This window comes from Taudactylus pleione, unplaced genomic scaffold (genome assembly GCF_031769625.1).
Source record: "Taudactylus pleione unplaced genomic scaffold, aTauple2 ptg000329l, whole genome shotgun sequence".
NCBI classification, from domain to species: Eukaryota; Metazoa; Chordata; class Amphibia; order Anura; family Myobatrachidae; genus Taudactylus; species Taudactylus pleione.
Window position 1 is genome coordinate 4,845,667 of NW_028284730.1, and position 18,392 is coordinate 4,864,058.

Here is an 18,392-nt window from a genome sequence, read left to right on the forward strand (position 1 = left end):
ATGCTTCAGAAATAAATGTGCAGCATTTATTTCCCAAGGAGTGGAGTGTCTTTCAGTATAACAATGCCATCCACCATCTATAGAGCACATGGTTGTCCAATGGCTGATGTTAGCCATATGTCTATCCCCAGATTTACAGCCAATTGAGCCTGTAGGATCTGGAAGGACGCACAAGAAAGTTTTTCCCACTATCACTGATCAGGCGTCAGTTGAGGAACGTTCTTATGGGACAGTGACGCTGAATCCTTCTGACACAATCCCAGAATCAGAGCCACAGCCATAAGGGCCGCAGCCTAATAAATATTTCCATATTAGTGTATGCAATTTTGCCCACTACCCGTTCATGATGGAAAGAGACCAATTTTTCAAAACTGCTATACAGGTGCACAATGTTATTTCTGCCGATTTAGTGTATTCAGTGTTCATCTTTGAATGTGGCTGTTGTGCTACTTCTTTTTATGTCTATTTAACATATGACCTTTTAACGCCCATAGTGATAAACCATGTACTATGACTTATCTTTGTTGCAGTCACTATAGGTCAACCTAAACGACAAGCTGCCCAAACTTGACAGGACTTGGAATACAATTATTGTGCATGCTGTTAATACAGGTTATTAGCCATTGCCTGATAAAAGTGGCCAACTACTGTGTCTTTCAAAGCATCAAAATATCTAAACACAAAGTACACATGGCATTCTCTTTATACTGACGTACAGGGTACTAATGACCAAAATATTACAATTTTACCACAGTAAATGACAAAATGATCATGAAATTACATAGAATATGTTCAGTTGCCATGGTAATTCAGAATCGTTTTTCATAAGGGACAGCTCTTAAAAAACATAGTAGTTTGAGGTTTGCTTGGTGGAGGATAAAGTCTGGTCTATGTAGGTTGGAGAATAATGTGAAAACCGTTCCAAAGCTGGGCGACTTCCAACCATAACATGCCGTGGGCTCTTTTTACCACTAATGGTTTCTAAGCAAATCCCTGAACCATTTCCCCTCCACACAATCTGTAATGTATGAGATGATGTGCTGAATTGTGTTATTTCCTGTTCCCATGTGATCGTGCACTAATGTATGAAAGATTGCATAACATTAACTTACAATATTTGGAAAAATATTTGCAGTTTTAAAACCTGTGGGTAATCTGTTTTCTGCAATGTGCTTTTTTGGGGGGATTCGGATGTAAAATGTGATCCATTTTCTGATCTTATAATTTAATGTGTAAACGTGTAGATCAAGATGGACACTATTAAATGCTCTTTTATAAGTTGCAGACTTCACTTTTCACTTTGTGTAATATATTTTGAAATATTGCTTAAGTCAGATGTATATATCTCTTCCTTAACACATGTGCTACCATATATGGATTTGTTACTTCTGCTTTTGTACTTCTGTCCCTGTTATGCAAATGATTGTTTATAATGGCTAAGAGCATGTCCTCAATGTTTGTGCTCTCTTAAATTGTTTTTTTTTTTTCCATGGAACAAAGCCAATTTTAATTATTTTACACCAAATAAGAAAATTTCCTCCAATAACATTTCCATGAGCAACATTTGGTGTTAGAAGTGGGATGGAAAATGGCTAGATCATGGGGTAAATTATAAAAACCCAATTGCGGTATACTAAGAAAAATATTCTCTCTGGGTTTTTTTTTTGTTTTTTTTTAATATCTCAAGACAGCTCTGGTGTTTTATATCTCAAGACGGCTCCTGCATCTCGCTAGCAGGGTGCCTGGAACGGCACCCTGCAGCCGGAATCTCTGCAGCAGTGTCGCCTTAGGACGCTTCAGAGGTGCACACCACTGCCCTTACAGCCCCATCCTGAGGATGTTCCGAGCATTGCTGTAATTCTTAGTATTTGCAGCCCTGCCCACGCCATACAGAGGGGGCGTGGCCTGCACCGGACACAGCGAGCCATAGTTATGGCTCTGTCACCAATGGTACACTTCAAGAAGAGGTCCTTAATGGACTGCTAAACACTACCTAAGGTGCAACCTGCCCTACAGTAAGAAGGCAGCCATTTTGTTTTTGTGAGCCAATAATCATGAGTATATAGTCTACCAATCACTAAGAACCAATTCATTACTCTGTCTCATCACGAATTCCTGAAATACATAGGCTGCAGTTTTAAGAGATCGGTTTAACCCATAAAATGGCTTCTTCCACCATGTAGGTGACAGGTGACAATTGTTTTTCTCCCTGATGCCAGGAGAAAGTTCTGAAGGACACCATAAAATTAAATACTTCTTTCCTCCGCATATACTATTAATATTATTATTAGGTGGAGCCTATCACCATTGCCAACTCTTAAAAATATACAAACAAAACACAACTAGCCAAGATTTGTATGCAGTCACATTGTAAAATACTAGAAAAGCTGTGCATTAGCTCACTGCTTCCTGCATCCGTCTGTCATGAGCTGCTTCGGCTCATATCCTCTAGCACAGGGGTCTTCAAACTTGGCCCTCCAGATGCTGTGGAACTACACATCCCAGCATGCACTGCACATAGTTTTAGCATGCTGTTATATCAAAAAGGTGGCAGTACATGCTGGGATGTGTAGTTCCACAGCAGCTGGAGGGCCAAGTTTGAAGACCCCTGCTCTAGCAGGTCCTGGCCGTTGCTAGGTGACCAGGATGCTGCATCAAGCCAGTCGCCAAGGATTCTGGCGGTTACCATGGCAGTCGAGACAGGAGCAGCCACACTGGCTGATGGTCCCGGCTGTTACTACGCAGCCTGGACGCATCCCTGCTTCTCCCCTGTACGTGCCAGCCACAGAGCTGCAGTTAGGATCTATTAGGGGGCTTGTCTCTGATGAGACAATCTCATTGGCCGCTGTTGTTGGTAAGGGCTTAGCCTCCCTGACGGTTATAGTTTCATGCCCTTGGTGTCTGCCACCTGATCCTTGTGCTCTGGTTATTATCATGTGTTCCTGTTGGTCCCTGGCTGTTATTTACCATATCTGCCCTGGTTTAGCCTGTTACACACGCTGATCTGCCTGGTGATCCATCAGCTCAGTTCCCAGAGATTCTGCCCTGCCTTTTGTCCTGGTGCATTAGCAATCTAGCCCGCATTACCATACCAGTCCAGCTGCTTTTGCAATCCGGTCTGTATTGTTTACACTAACTCCAGTCCTGTTCCATTTTGGCACACCATCCCGCAGTTATGCCTTCTCTAGCCTTACTCCCTGCTGCCACCTGGTTATTAACATGATTCCATATAATTAGTCACACAAGGGTTTATAATTAAGTTCCAGCATCTGGCAAACATTAGGGTCCAAAAAACACACATTGTAGAATGATATTATTTAGAGGCTCGTGAGTGCCCCACATAGGAATACTTTGTTCTTTTTCTTCTTTGCAAACATTAGGGCCCCTAGGATGAGATGCTACATTGGAGCCGATTGGTTGCTATAAGCAACTTCCCCACTTGTCCAATCTTTACGCTGTTTCATACGTCTCTCCCTTAGGCCCTGATTCAGACCCACTCGCAAGCGGCTGTCCGCTCGCAAGTGGGTCGATGGTCTGCACTGAGCATGCGCACGACGGAGGGAGCTCCGTCGTGCGCATGCGCCAGACGCGACGAGCGAAGGAAAGTCCTTCGCTCGTTGTGTCTGATCAAAGGGGGCGTGCTGTCGATGTTGATTGACAGCACGCCCCCTTTGGTGGGCGTGCCGGGGGCGTGCCTCCCTGACGGGGCGTTCCCACGGGAACGCCTCCCGTCAGAAGCCGGCCCACTGACATCACTAGTGATGTCAGTGGGAGTGATTTTGGCTCCGATAGAGCCAAAATCACTCCGGGGCTTGCGGTTGAAAACCTCAACCGCAGGCTCCGGCTCGCAGTTTCGATGGTCGCGATGGTCACGACCATCGCGGCCATCAAACTGCACGCTCGTATAGGCTGTGGGTGGTGACCCACAGCTATACGAGCGTCCAGGAGGAAGCTCCATTTTTATGGAGGGCGGCCCTCATTCAGAGCGTGCGCTCTGCTCAGAGCGTACGGCTCTGAATGAGGGCCTTAGTCTATTATCTCACCTTAGGGACCATCCCAGTTTGTCAATGATCAGCCATCTCCTGCCTGCCTTAATGTTTTCCCTAATCAAGTACGCAGCTGATGTAAAATAATAAAAAAGAAAAAAAAAAAAAGTTTGTAAAAACCAAATATGGAACTGGCCAATGTGAAAGGCATAGATATACCAGTCAGCTCTTTTCCACTATCTTCATTATTGTGTGCTGTATTATGAGATCGGTTATCCATAGTGCTTGGTACTTAAAAGTTTTCAGAATAAAAAAAAGTTTCTTTTTGCCCCATAATTTATTGCACTATGGGCCGTCGGAAATAAATGTGACTATCCGCCTGTATTCAAGGTCTTTGGAAATAAATAAATTGGACTATCCATTTGTAATCAGACAAAATAAAACAGGCCGTAATTCCGCCAACACACCAATGTCACCCAGTACAGATACAGCAAAGATGCATACGTCTCCAATACGCCCGTGGCTGCTGAGAGTTGTGTATGTAGGCGCCGACATGCGCACATGCTAAAAATCACAAGATCCGCAGAGCAGAGTTGTGTGCAACTAGGAGTCAGGCCCTAAGTCTCAAATCCTCGAGAACAGTGGTTGTCAACTCCAGTCCTCAAGTCCCACCAACAGGTCATGTTTTGTGGATATCTGTAGTGCACAGGGGAGTTAATTTATTTTTGCTGGGTCAGTAATTATCCCACCTGTTTCCACAGACAGAAATCCTGAAAACATGACCTGATGGGAAAACTTTAGGGCTGCAGTCGAGAACCACTGTTTTAGAACATCTTAAAAAAAACATGAATAAAAAATACCCGCACTTCTCCCTATGCTGCCCCTGGCATTCCCCCTCCCTATCTAGCAGTGGTGTAAGATGCTCAGTTATTAGGTCTGTGGATATCACACTATCATAGACCAGCGGCAGTCATTTATCTCTCTTTTATGTCTACTTTTTGAAGCTTTTAGAATAACGGATTTGTTAATATATAATATTCCACCCGTGTACTGAAAATATGGGGAAAAAGTGTCAGTGATTAGTGTGTACCATCTGATAAGGAACATTCCTAACTTTCCACTGCTCACTTACCAGCTTGATAGTCGTAGAGCGCCCGGGCACACAACCCACGGTCCTCCTCCAATCCTGTCTCGTAGACTGGCTCCTCCTGCTGAACAGATAAACAGCATCGATTGTGACTATCTCACACTGCAGCCTGTTACAGACTGTTGGGTAGTATTGATAAGCTGTAGAGGAGAAACCTCTCTCTGGCACTAACCTTGGGAGGTTCTTCATATACTTTGAGGTCTTCTGCTGGCTCCTGGTACAAATCCTCCTCCTGCTCCTCCTCATACTGAGGGACGGAGACTTGTTCTGCAAAGAAAGACAGACTCATTTATTTAGCTACATATATTAAAGTATTTATTTTTTTCAAATGTCACTAATATTGGGTATTTTGTACCTTTCACATTGACAGTGGGTACTGGAGGTGGATGAGACACAGGGGGAACAGGAGAATCTGGGGGTGTCTGATGGGCACAGTACACAGGGGATGCAGGGGGTTCCTGTACACGATTTCTAGGGGATGAAGGAGGAGACTCAGGCTCAGGCTGACTGGTTGACTTTTGCAAGAAGGGACTACGCAGCTTCCCTGGAGACAGACACCATGAGACAGAAAAAGACATACTCCATGAACAATGATGCAACAGGAGACACAAAGTGAGACTACAGAGCAACATCTTTTACTCTGTAAGAGCCGGCACTCGTACTCACCAGGTTGTGCACTCACTGGAGCAGCACTAGGGAGAGCCCGCTCTTTTTGTAGGAACATCTCTCGTGGGTTTACAGACTTCTGGGCAGCTGTATCCTGGAGAAGGGATTTAAGGTTATGAAGCTATAACTCTCAAATGTCCTCTACTCTCACACTCCTGATACCCTCCCAACTCTGCAGAGCCCTATACTGGCTCTGTACTGGGCCCCACACTTTATGATCACTGGACCTTTGCACAATCTACAGCGCCCTCTACTGTTCCCACAGCCAAGATTTCATTGTCTCTCTACTGTGCCCCAAGCCCATCTCTGCCTTTCCCCCCGTCCACTCACCCGCTGTGTTTTATCCGACTCTTGTTGCATCCTCCTGTAGAGTAATAGAGAACAGAAGGTTATCTCTAAGCAGTGACTGCTATAGTAACCCAACAATGGTATGATCTGTACTCACCTTTGAGCATCTATTTCTCCTGACCTCTCTTTAAACCGTCTTTCCCTCTCCTCGGCCTCTTTCTTTTCCCGCTCTTTGCGTTCCCTCTCCAGTCGCTCCCTATCCAAGTTGACCCTCTTCTGATCTTCCTGTCTGCGTTCCTCTTCATCTTTCTGTATGTAGAAAAGTTGGTGTCAGTCTAGGACGGCATTATTACTGTACTCATTTGCAGTAATGGTACAGTCACTGAGCAGCTTCCAGGAGTACTGCCTCCCTAGTAGGGACGACGGTTCTCACCTCTGCCTTAGCCCAGAAGTTTTCTTTTCCAACACGTTTAATTTCGGACATTGCATTGGTTTTCTGGTAAACAGAGCCCTGTGTTGGAAAGGGAAAAACAAGGTCAGTTTTTATTGTTCACGTCCTCACCAATGTTCCCGGCCACCTTACTTTCCACAAGGTGACTGCTCACCAATGTCTCAGTACATCTAGTTGTCCCATTGCCTTCTCTCTTATCACTGATCCCTGCCTACCAATATGTATATCCCTCACAAAGAGTCTTTAATCCCACATAGTCCACGCCCTCAGCACTGTGCTCCGGAGCTGTCCATCCACTCTTTCCATCACATGGCTTCATGTTCCTCTTCCACTGGTTCCTTCACAGCCCTTCTCTAGCACAATTAGCCCCTGGCTGCCCACCCATTTTGTTACGGATCTAGAAGCCCACCACATCTCTCTTAACAGTAGGTCCTGGCTGCCCATCCAATCTCTATGACCACCAAGACTGTCTCACCACAGGGCCCTGTGGAGCATCATTGCCTCGTCTGCTCTCTTGATGGAAATTGTAGTTGGCTCCAGAAGCCTTGGCCACCTTCTCCATGATAGTGTCTGGCTCTACGTCCTCATCTGCGCGGGCATTAACTGTAACATGCGCTCCCTGAAGGACGACAAAACAAAACAAAAAAAAAAGGTTAAAAAAAAAAAAAAAAACACAGGAAAAGAAAGAAACTGGCCGAGATAAAAATAAAGCTGAGCTACAAATTATCACCATATGTGGATCTGTTTTGAGATGATACAGAGAGGGGAAAAGAAGTAATAGAGGAAAGAACGTTGTGCACGAATATCGGTAAGATTAGAACGTGGTGCGTAGAGGTTGCCAAAACTCTGTGTGGGTCTAAGATATGAGGAGAGTGATCCAACCACACTGTGTAAGTCACCTGAGATCTTGGATTCATGATCAGAGGGGATAATATAATGGGCAGACAAAACACCCGGGTTCCCTGTGATTATCTGAAGACATAGAGAGATAGGAAAGTCCCAACCGGTGATTATAGATTAATAACAAAAGATAAAATACGATCTCTAAGGATGCTATTGACATGGAGACAGTTCTGAAGGTGGTTTCAGGTGCGTTTCAGAGATGTTCTACATTACTCATTGCAGCCCGCTTACTATGCAAAGAACCAATACCCCCCCACACACACAACCTATGGCTCTCCAGTTGTCAATCTACAAGACTCTGCATGCTTTACCAGCGGATCAGTGGAACCATATGCTGGGGCTTGTAGTTTTACAACAGCCGTAAAGCCACAGGTTGGCCAGGCCTGGTGTAAAGACCGTTAGAGCCAGACTCAATTAGACGCAGTAATTAACTGTGGGCTAATTGGTCGGCTGGGGCTATTCAATTACAGCTCGCGGCAGCCCGCAGGCTGCACTTAATGTGAATTTCTGCTAGAGTCTGAGGAAGCTCTGAATAGGAATCCGCCGTAAGTACCCTTATCGCGAGTGCCGCGAACACATTAACCCATAGTTTTGGGCACCTCGCCTGGAACTTATGGGTTAGCGCGTGTTAGCAGCAATTTTGTTGCACAAGGAAAAGTGGTTGTAATTGAATAGCCAGAGACTAATTGAATCCGGCCCTTAAACTGTTACAAATGGTCATGGGTGTGGCTGTGTAGGGATCCATTGCAATAAAAGATTATGGAGTGCAAGTGTACTAGATATCTACTCTGTATTTTTTTAGAAGGAGCCGGCCAGTCTCCAATTATCAGCAGCATTGTACTTGACCTTTTTACATCCCGCGGTGTGTACACATAATTCCCTTTGTAATTATCAGTGCAATAATATGCTGATAAAAACAGTAACAAATCCATTTGTCCGGGGCAGAAAATATTGAAGTGTTGTGTAATTACCCCAATGCACGTACACTATTCTGCACAACAGATCATAGTTGTTACTGCATTTGAGACAACGGTTACATTTAATGAGGAAGGCTGCATTGCATAGTGATGTGTGGGTGTATTAAGAGAATATGAACAAACAGATAGAATTCTTGTGACCTAGATATGGATAAAAAACATACAAAGACTAATTGACAATCATTAGTTAAGCCCATAACCAGGGCCATTACAGACAACTACTGGTCAAGACAAGGATAACCCCTATGCTAATACCAGCTAGATAGCTGAACTGGATACATATGAACTAAGGAGCTCACTAAAGGCTTCCTAGAGAAACCTACAGCCCCTCTAAACCCCTAAGGTAGTGACAGGAAAACACTAAGGAAGTCTGTGGGTCTTTTAAACCCACTGCTGTCTGTACAAATAGGTAGGAGGGACTGCTCAAGCTGTTGCTGCTATGCAGGTGAAATGGAAAATAATGATGTTTTCCTACCTGGGATGGATATTTGGTGACTATCTAAAGAGAATATTGCGATTGCTGCAGATCATTTAATGTGCCCAAGCATACAGAGAGAAGCTGCCTCTTTCCCCAACAGCGGGAAAGGGGAGAGGATAGGCTGGTGTACACAAGTCTGAGGGACTGCAACAGCCACTACAAGTAATGATTGTAAGCTTAGACCAGTGGCGGAACCAGGGGGGGGGCGATAGCCCCCCGTAACACAGCAACTGTGCACTGTACAAAGCAGCCGAAGCCCGGGGGACATACTGCAACACGCTGCAAAAAGGATGTTTGTGTTTTTTTTTTTTTTATAATAAAGGTGACGTGGCCACGCCTTCCGTGATTAGGCCACGCCCACAACTCTGGGCCCGGGCCGGATCTCCGTGGCTCTAGTGACACGGCGAGAGAGGGAGAGAAAGAGAGAGAGAGAGAAAGAGAGAGCCCCAAAGCAAGAGTCTAGGTCCGCCCCTGGCTTTGACTGTGTGATGCCTCCAGTGACTAATAACTAGCCTACACAGACTGAATACCAAGCACCCGATACCACTGGCCCAAGTGACCAGTCCCAGGAACATGCCTGTGAATATCCTATTTTATCTATTCTGCTGGAGAAAATCAGCCAATAACCACACACACTGGTAGATGGCGGGCATCAGCCAACAGGACATTTTGCCAATGCCAATTAATCGTCAATCAGACACTGAGGGGTGCTGCTGATTTTAGACTCCTATAAAGTCATATTTGGGGACAGCTTTACATCACTTGATTCAATGTGTTTGTAATACAGTGAAAAAAACAGACAATGTTTTCCTTTATGACCGGATAGCCGAATGCAATTAATTTCAAGAAAGATAATGGGGTTTATGCAATAAGGTGCTACTTCCAGCTGCTGCGGGAACTGTTCCCGCATTTTTAAAAGCAGCAATAATTTTAAAGGCAAAACCTGCTCGGTCTTAAAATGAGTGCTGCTTTAAAAATACAGGAAGAATTGCAGGAGTTCCAGCAGCAGCTGGAAGTAGCACCCTATTACATAAGACTCATTAACGCAAGTCTGAATTTCTCATACTAACTTATGGGCTTATTTAACTGCACTCTTGTAAGCTTTGGGATAATATTTATAACAATGGAGTTATATTGATTTGAAATTTGCACAGATAGGCCCCCAGTATGATCCTGCCAGATACATACAGCAGATACTCAGCTGACTGTGAAACCACCAATGTTCTTGTTGCCAGTCCCATATACAGGTAGAGGACATCAAAAGTGAAAACACCATGTGTTAATTAAGCAAATGACGTCCCAGCCTGGCTAGTGTGATGTATACAACATGGTGAACTGCCCTGGTTGCCTATTATAACTAGGATGGCTGCAAGACCCAGTGACTTTGCAAAAGGGTGATTGCTGAGCAGAAGCTCCTGGGTTACGGCGATTCATCAAAGCCACGACATGACTGTATGTATTCTGTGTGCCCTGGATAAAGTGGGCTCATGGTACTATGCGCAACAACCTGACTATCAGAGTGATGTGTACTATTATAGTTCCCCTAAAATATATATATGAGGAATATCTGCTTGCTATGAATTAGTACAGTATGTCAAAACTGGGTTGCATCAGCTACTCAGAACCAAGCGGCCAGGTGCTATCTAGTCTTTGAAGACAAAAGTTTAATGGAAGTAGTGTTTACTCATCACCCTAGGTGGCCACTGTGCAAAGCCTAATGCCCAGACAGCTAGTGTGTCATTTTCCCACCTTAGCTTATCAGTCTTCTTACAATAAAATATCTTCAAAGTGCAGAGAGTTATATGAGGTTTAGGTTCCTGTAGCTGTGCTAATTTACATATACACAGACCTTGGGAGAACAAAGGGCCAGTCCTGTTGAGCTTGGAAAGGGTGGGGGCTGCTGGGGGAGAGGGTGGTTGTGGAACCATAAGACCCAGCCACCCACGTTTCACTGTGTTCACTCTACAAGGGAGGAGCTGCGTGCTAGGAGTGCTCCCCATCTTCTGTCTCCGGTGGTCTCCCTCCATACCAGGGCCGGCTCTAGGCATGTTCCACCTGAGCGGCCACACAAGGGCGCCACCTACAGTGGACGCGGCGATTTTCCTCCACCATTTTCCCTGTCTGACAGCCCTAACTGTCACGCTGGCTGCCTTTAGAAAAATTCCGGATGCCCACCCCACTTCCTTCGGCTTTAGGACACCCACTGCTGCGGCCCTATACTAAGCCACCAGTCCCAGGATTGGGCAGTACTGGGCGGACGTGACGTCACACGCCGTACCTGCCCGCGCAGTCTCTGACTCCAGTAGCAGTGGACATTACTAGTGGGTGGGCTGCTGCTAGCGGGCGGGCAGCAGCCATCCGCAGCCACAGGACCAGCGAGCGGACTCGGAGCACACTGAGATCGGTCAGGTGGATGCTGTAGTCGTGAAGTGTGACCCCAGGTTGGAGGAGACAGACTGCGACCACCGGCCCGGTGAGTGGTGACTCAGAGACTGGTGAGTGCAGACTGACAGCCTCAGTCTGCCAGTGCCCTGAATTAAATAAGAAAAGTAAAACCATGCTCTTCGGTCAGGAGGGGTGGGAATGAAGGGAATGTGTCAATACTCGGTGTGGTGCTCAGAGGTGAAAGACGGGGGAAGGGGGAAAAATGTATAGGAGGGGGGTTATATGGCTACAAGGGGTGGGTATGGGTATATATATGAGTGCTGCACTGTATGCAGTAATACCTGTCACAATCGTGCCAGAGACCTCCGCCCCAGGCCCGTGTACCTTCCCGTGCGTCTGTGCCGTCGCACTCTGCTGTGTCATCGGCCTGCTACTCTGGCAATCTCCGGTGCAGGGCCTCCGTTGGAGGATCGGCTGCAACATCCCCGCAGTTGCCTGTGTCCAGCTGCCGCAAATCCCTGTGCACGCGGTGCGCCAGCATTCAAACTCTCCAGTACCTGGGCACAGCCATCTTGGGCCAGGTCAGGTGATACCGATGCAACCAGTCAGCAGCAGTCCCTATTTGCCTCAGCCAATCCGCTCCAGCCTGGTACTATAAAGGACCTCCCTGTAACGCATGCTGGTTGCCAGTACAACAATGTCCATTTCTGCAGCATGACCTATGTTCCTGAGCTCCTGGTGTGAAACCTATGCTTTCCAGCACAACAAAGCAAATTCAAGTCCTTCAGTTCAATCCACAGTACCTCAGTCCGGAGTCAAATCCAAGTTGTTCAGTTCAATCAACAGTACTCCAGCCCGGAGTCAAATCCAAGTTCTTCAGTTCAGTTCACGATACGCCAGTCCGGAGATCAAGTTCAAGTTCATTCAAGTTCCAAGTCTACAGTTCCTTTTCCAAGTTCAACGACTAATTAGAGACTTTCCCCTACAATCTTATTCAGCATCTTCTAGTTGCGTTATCTCTGCTCAGAGGACTCTAGTATTTCATCTTACACTACAATCTTCTTTTATTTTAACTGTATGAGTAGAAAATATGAGATATGGTAAGAACTTACCCTTGTTATCTCTATTTCTACGAAGTCCATAGGGTTCCACAGGATACCTTGGGGGTATAGGTGTGACGTCAGTCGCAGGGCACCAAAGAGTTAAGCTTTCAGCCTCCCAGGATGCACTAGGTCCCCCTCCTATACCCCGCCCCCGGGCCAAGGCACCTCAGTTAGTTACCAAGCCATAGGCCGGAGGAGGAGAAGGAAGAGAGAGAACAAAGATCTGGACACATACAAGAATCACATTCTCACCAGAGGGAGACGGAAAACCGGTGACCAGAGCAAAGCCCATCTGCAGCACAGGTGCGACAGGGCGGGAGTCCTGTGGAACCCTATGGACTTCGTAGAAATAGAGATAACAAGGGTAAGTTCTTACCATATCTCATATTTTCTACTTCACGGTCCATAGGGTATCCACAGGATACCTTGGGGATGTCCCAAAGCAGTATCCTTTAAGGGTGGGGACGCTCCTGTGCAGAAAGGAGAATCCGCCGCCCGAAGGAAGCATCCTGAGAGGCGAAGGTGTCAAACCTGTAGTACCTCACGAAGGTATGGACAGAAGACCACGTAGCAGCCTTGCAGATCTGAACTGCCGAGGCACCACGTCGAGCTGCCCACGAAGGACCCACAGACCTAGTGGAATGAGCCTTCAGAGAAGGAGGGACCGGAAGGCCTTCATGAAGATAAGCTTCAGAAATAGCCATACGGATCCAGGCTGCCAAAGTTTGCTTTGAAGCAGGCCAACCCTTTTTACGGAAGCCATAGAGGACAAACAAAGCGTCCGACTTCCTAAACGAAGAAGTGCGGTCAACATAAGTCCTTAAGGCCCGCACAAGATCCAAAGAGGCCTCACCCACGGAAAGACCCGGTGAGTTAAAGGCCGGAACAACTATTTCCTCGTTAACATGAAACTGGGAAACAACTTTGGGAAGAAACTCGGGCCGAGTGCGGAGTACTGCCCTGTTCCCATAAAAAACCAAGAAAGGGGGTCTACAAGAAAGAGCCCCTAACTCAGAAACACGTCTGGCCGAAGCAATGGCCAGAAGGAAAACAGTCTTAGCTGTTAGCCATTTAAGATCCACTGAGCCCAGTGGTTCAAACGGCGGTCCTTGGAGAGCCCTCAGGACCACAGCCAAATCCCAAGGCGCCACAGGTGGAACAAAGGGCGGCTGAATGCGGAGAACACCCTGCATAAAGGTGCGCACATCCGGGATTGTAGCAATCCTACGGTGAAACCAGACAGATAGGGCCGAAACCTGTACCTTCAAAGAAGCAAGGCGAAGCCCATGATCTAGTCCCGCTTGCAGGAAGGCGAGAATCCGAGACAGACGAAACTCCCGCGGTGCATAACCTCTCGGTCGACACCACTGGAAGAACGTATGCCACACGCGATGGTATATCCTCGCGGAAGACGGTTTCCGAGCTCGTAACATGGTACGCACCACAGAGCTGGAAAACCCCCGGGACCTCAGCATGGCCGTCTCAACAGCCACGCCGTCAAAGACAGCCGAGTCAGGTCCGGGTGAAGGCAAGGACCCTGAGACAGAAGGTCCGGTCGTAGCGGCAACCGCAGAGGACTGTCCACGGACAGACCCTGAAGGTCTGAGAACCAGTGCCGTCTGGGCCACGCGGGAGCTATCAACAGGAGCGTCCCTCCTTCCTGTTTGAATTTCCGGATTACCCGTGGAAGAAGGGAGACCGGAGGGAACAGGTATGCGAACCGGAACGTCCACCGGACGGACAGAGCATCCACCAGAGACGCCCCTTCGTCTCTTGTGCGAGACCCGTACACCGGCAACTTGTTGTTGTGCCGGGACGCCATGAGGTCGATTTCTGGAAGACCCCACCTGTCCACCAGTAGTTGAAAAACGTCCGGGTGCAGGGACCATTCCCCCGGATGAACGTCCTGGCGACTTAGAAAGTCCGCCTCCCAATTTAGCACTCCCGGGATGAAGACCGCTGATATGGCCGGAAGATTGCGCTCCGCCCAAACCAGGATCCGAGAGACCTCTATGAGAGCCGCCCGACTGCGAGTTCCTCCTTGCCTGTTTATGTAGGCCACGGTGGTAGCGTTGTCCGACTGGACCTGCACCGGGCGACCCTGGAGAAACCGCTGTGCCTGCTGGAGAGCATTGAAGACCGCACGGAGTTCCAAGATATTTATTGGAAGCTCCGCTTTTGTCGGCGTCCACCTGCCCTGGAACAAGTGTGGACCCGAAACTGCTCCCCAGCCCCGAAGACTGGCGTCCGTTGTCAACAGGACCCAATTTGGAACCCAGAACGGACATCCCTTGTTGAGGTGGGTCGTCTGTAACCACCACGCAAGGGACAGGCGAACCTCCTGGGTGAGCACAATCGTCTGGGACTTCAGAGACTGAGTCAGCCCGTTCCACTTGGACAGGATCAGGTGCTGCAGAGGTCTGGAGTGAAACTGGGCGTATTCCACCATGTCGAACACCGACACCATGGAGCCCAGTAACCTCATCGCCGAGTGTAAGGACACCCGGCGGCTGTGCAGGCAACTGCGCACCCTTGACTGTAAAGCAGAGATCTTGTCCTCCGTCACGAAGATCCTTTGCTGTCCCGAGTCCAATAAGGCTCCAAGATGCAGAGTGGACTTCTGCCAGTTGATTAGCCAGCCGTGCCGTTGCAGCAGTGCAATGGTCAGGTCCAAGTGGCGTAACAGGAGCTCTGGAGATCCTGCCACCAATAACAGGTCGTCCAAATACGGTAACATGCGGACTCCCTGCAGCCGCAGAGAAGCCGCCATGACCGCCATCACCTTGGTGAAAACACGTGGTGCTGTTGCCAGGCCAAAAGGTAACGCCCGAAACTGGAAGTGGTCGCTGTGGATTGCAAACCTGAGGAACTGTTGATGGCGCAAAAGAATAGGGACATGCAGGTAAGCGTCCTGTATGTCCAATGACACCAAGTAGTCCCCAGGTTCCAGCGCCAGAATGATGGACCGTAGGGTCTCCATCCGAAACTTCGGGACCCGCAAAGACTTGTTGAGTGCTTTGAGGTTGAGAATCGGACGATATGACCCATTGGGTTTCTGTACCAAAAATAGATTTGAATAGAAACCCTGGCCCCTCTGGGAGAATGGAACAGGCACTATAACTCCAGCCTGGAGCATAGTGTGCAATACCTTCCGCAGCTCCGTAGCCTTGTTCCGGTCTGATGGGAGACCCGTGGTGAAGAAGCGAGCCGGGGGTATGTGTCGGAAGGAGAGGGCGTATCCGTGGGAAACCACCTCCAGAACCCAAGTGTCTGTCGTAGTGGTCGACCAACACTGGGCGAACTGTAGCAGGCGGCCTCCCACCCTGGGATCCCCCAAAGGGAGGCCCGGACCGTCAGGCCGCAGGCTTGTCATCTGGCTTGGGGGCCGGACATCTGGTACTCCATGCCTGCTTCCGGGGCTTGACCGATTTCTTAGGGCCAGCCTGTCGAGGAAACGACTGTGGTTTGGGCCTGCCCTGGGCCCTAGATGACCGAAAGGACGATGGTCCCGAACCAGAAGGAGCAGCGGCCGACGGGAGACAAGCAGATTTGGCTGCCGCCAGCGTGGCCACAATCTTATCCAGATCCGGACCGAAGAGAACTTCTCCGGTAAACGGCAACGCTTCCAGACCTTTCTTGGAATCTGCGTCCGCCTTCCAGGATCGCAGCCACAAGGTGCGACGAGCAGCTACCGCTGCTGAAGAAATTCTAGACACCAGAGTACTAATGTCTAGAGCCGCCTCGTTGATGTAGGTGGCCGAATCACGGAGATTGCCAATCAACTCCACCTGTTCGGCCGGACAGTCGGATTCAAAAGAAGCCTCTAATGAATGCGCCCAGCGCTCCATCGCTCTGGCAACCCAGCAAATGGCCATAGCCGGCCGTGCTGCCCCCCCTGCAAGGGAATAAGCGGACTTCAGGCAGATCTCTACCTTGCGGTCCGTAGCATCCTTAAGGGAGGACATGGATGGCATCGGCAATGTGGCACTACGGACAAGACGGGTCACGTGAGAATCCACCTGTGGAGGGGATTCCCACTTAGCAAAATAATTATCCGCGAACGGATAAGCCACCGCCAGGCGTCTCTGCGGCTGGTATCTTTTGCCAGGTTGTTTCCACGCCTCCTCTAAATGGTCCACCAACTGACCCGAAAGAGGAAAGACTGTGGCATCGCCCTTCACATCTTTGAAAAAGGCATACTTAGATTTAGCCGCTGGGGGAACTTCGTCCTCAATCACCAAGGCTGTGCGGACCGCCCGAATAAGTCCAGGAATATATACTTTGGACTTAGCATCAGCGTCCTTAGTATGGAGAGGTTCCTGATCGTAAGGATCCAGAATCTCCCCATCATCAGACGTCCCTTCGTCATCCTCATAAGGAGCGGACAGAGACGCCACCGGCCTTTTATGAGGCCGCATCACAGACTCCCCTTGCAACACATCCGACAAGTGCTGTACAGAACTCGTCAGGGAGTTAACCCACGCTGGCTCCTGAGAACCCGGGAGCGGGGAAATAGGGAGACTGTGGGGTACCACCAATTGTCGTGGGAACCCCTGCAGGGGTGACGACACCACAGACTGCTGGGACAAACCCATCGGAGTAAACGCGGGCTGCGGAGCTAACTGGCCCACTAAAGCTGTTAATGCCTGAGCGAAACAAGCCCAGGGCGGCTCCTGTACCGGTGCTGTAACCGTAATAGGCCGCGCCATGGACAAACACTGCCGGCAAAGGCCCTCCGCGCTACCCTCCCCCTCCGCTAACGGTACTTTGCACGTGGTACACTGTAGCCGGAGGGGAAAATCACTTTCAGACATGATGGCACCACGTATGTGACCTCTCTCACCAATTAAGTATTAAATAGGCGAGAGACCACCCTGCAGCACCGCACCGCAAGGGCTTTAGCAGAAGAACAGGGACAGTAATAAAGCTGACAGTTTAGAGAAGAAAAGTTACAGGCAGCGCTAGCACAGTCACATACAATGCAGAGAAATAACAATTCCTGCACTAACAGCGCTGATTACTCAACTACACAGACACAGGGCCTGGTAGGACACAGCGCTGCATACACAGACCTGAGCCACAGCGGAGGAGAGGTATGCGGGGGGACCCAGACCACGATGCTTCCGTCCAGCGCTTCCAGCAGCGTTCACCATGCGCCGAGGAGCAGAGAGGAGGCTGGCCTGGGGGAGGAGCGCTGCCACAGGACCAGTCGGCAGCATGCAGAGAGGGCTGTGTGCAGCGGGGGAGGCGCCGGCTGTGAGACAGGGAAGGCGTGCTCCCCTGGCATGCATTTAACCCCTGGGACGCCGCAGCGCTACCGCTCTGCTGCGGTCCGCTGTCCCAGGGGGTAGTGGAAGCGCAGGTTGGTCGCCTGGCTCCACGCTGCAGCCAGTCCCCAGGGAGCCCCCTGCCTGGGGACTTAGGACCATGTGATCAGCGGGGACCCACCGCGGGACCCCGCTGCTTACCTCTGTCCCCCTTGAATCCGGCCATGGTCCGGAGCATCTGGGGTCACAGCTAGCTGTGACCCCAGACGCCCACCAGCATCCCCGGATCAGTACCGGCGTTCTGGTACCGGCGGGGTGTAGGGAAGACAGCATGGACGTCAGGACTGACTGTCCATGCTGTTCATCCAGATGTGCAGCCACAGCTGCATGAAGAAAAAGCTTCAGGGGCTCTTCTAGCCCCCACTCCAACAGGTGCACCCGACTCCGGCCGGGCACCAAACTAAACTGAGGTGCCTTGGCCCGGGGGCGGGGTATAGGAGGGGGACCTAGTGCATCCTGGGAGGCTGAAAGCTTAACTCTTTGGTGCCCTGCGACTGACGTCACACCTATACCCCCAAGGTATCCTGTGGATACCCTATGGACCCTGAAGTAGAAATTATATTAAATCGTCCAGTTTCAAACCATCTACTGATCCAGGTGTCTCTGTCCAACACCCCAGTTCGGGTACACAACTCCAAGTTCCTCATTCCGTGACAATACCTAGTCGTGCTGTATTAAGGC

The 18,392-nt window shown here is 49.2% G+C and overlaps 1 protein-coding gene across 2 annotated transcripts in view; it reads right to left on the reverse strand.

Moving 5' to 3' along the window:
• Window positions 1-18,392, reverse strand: part of DBNL (drebrin like) — a 43,434-nt gene that overhangs the window by 4,270 nt on the left and 20,772 nt on the right. The window contains exons 5-12 of one of the 2 annotated variants that reach the window (XM_088443211.1): window positions 7,014-7,157; window positions 6,521-6,598; window positions 6,245-6,396; window positions 6,130-6,163; window positions 5,800-5,893; window positions 5,489-5,677; window positions 5,306-5,400; window positions 5,119-5,194 (exon numbers count right to left, since the gene is read on the reverse strand). In XM_088443211.1, the coding sequence (XP_088299337.1) occupies window positions 5,119-5,194; window positions 5,306-5,400; window positions 5,489-5,677; window positions 5,800-5,893; window positions 6,130-6,163; window positions 6,245-6,396; window positions 6,521-6,598; window positions 7,014-7,157 (862 nt within the window). Of the gene's footprint in view, window positions 1-5,118; window positions 5,198-5,305; window positions 5,401-5,488; window positions 5,678-5,799; window positions 5,894-6,129; window positions 6,164-6,244; window positions 6,397-6,520; window positions 6,599-7,013; window positions 7,158-18,392 lie in introns of both variants that reach the window. The other variant, XM_088443210.1, reaches the window with a different exon arrangement.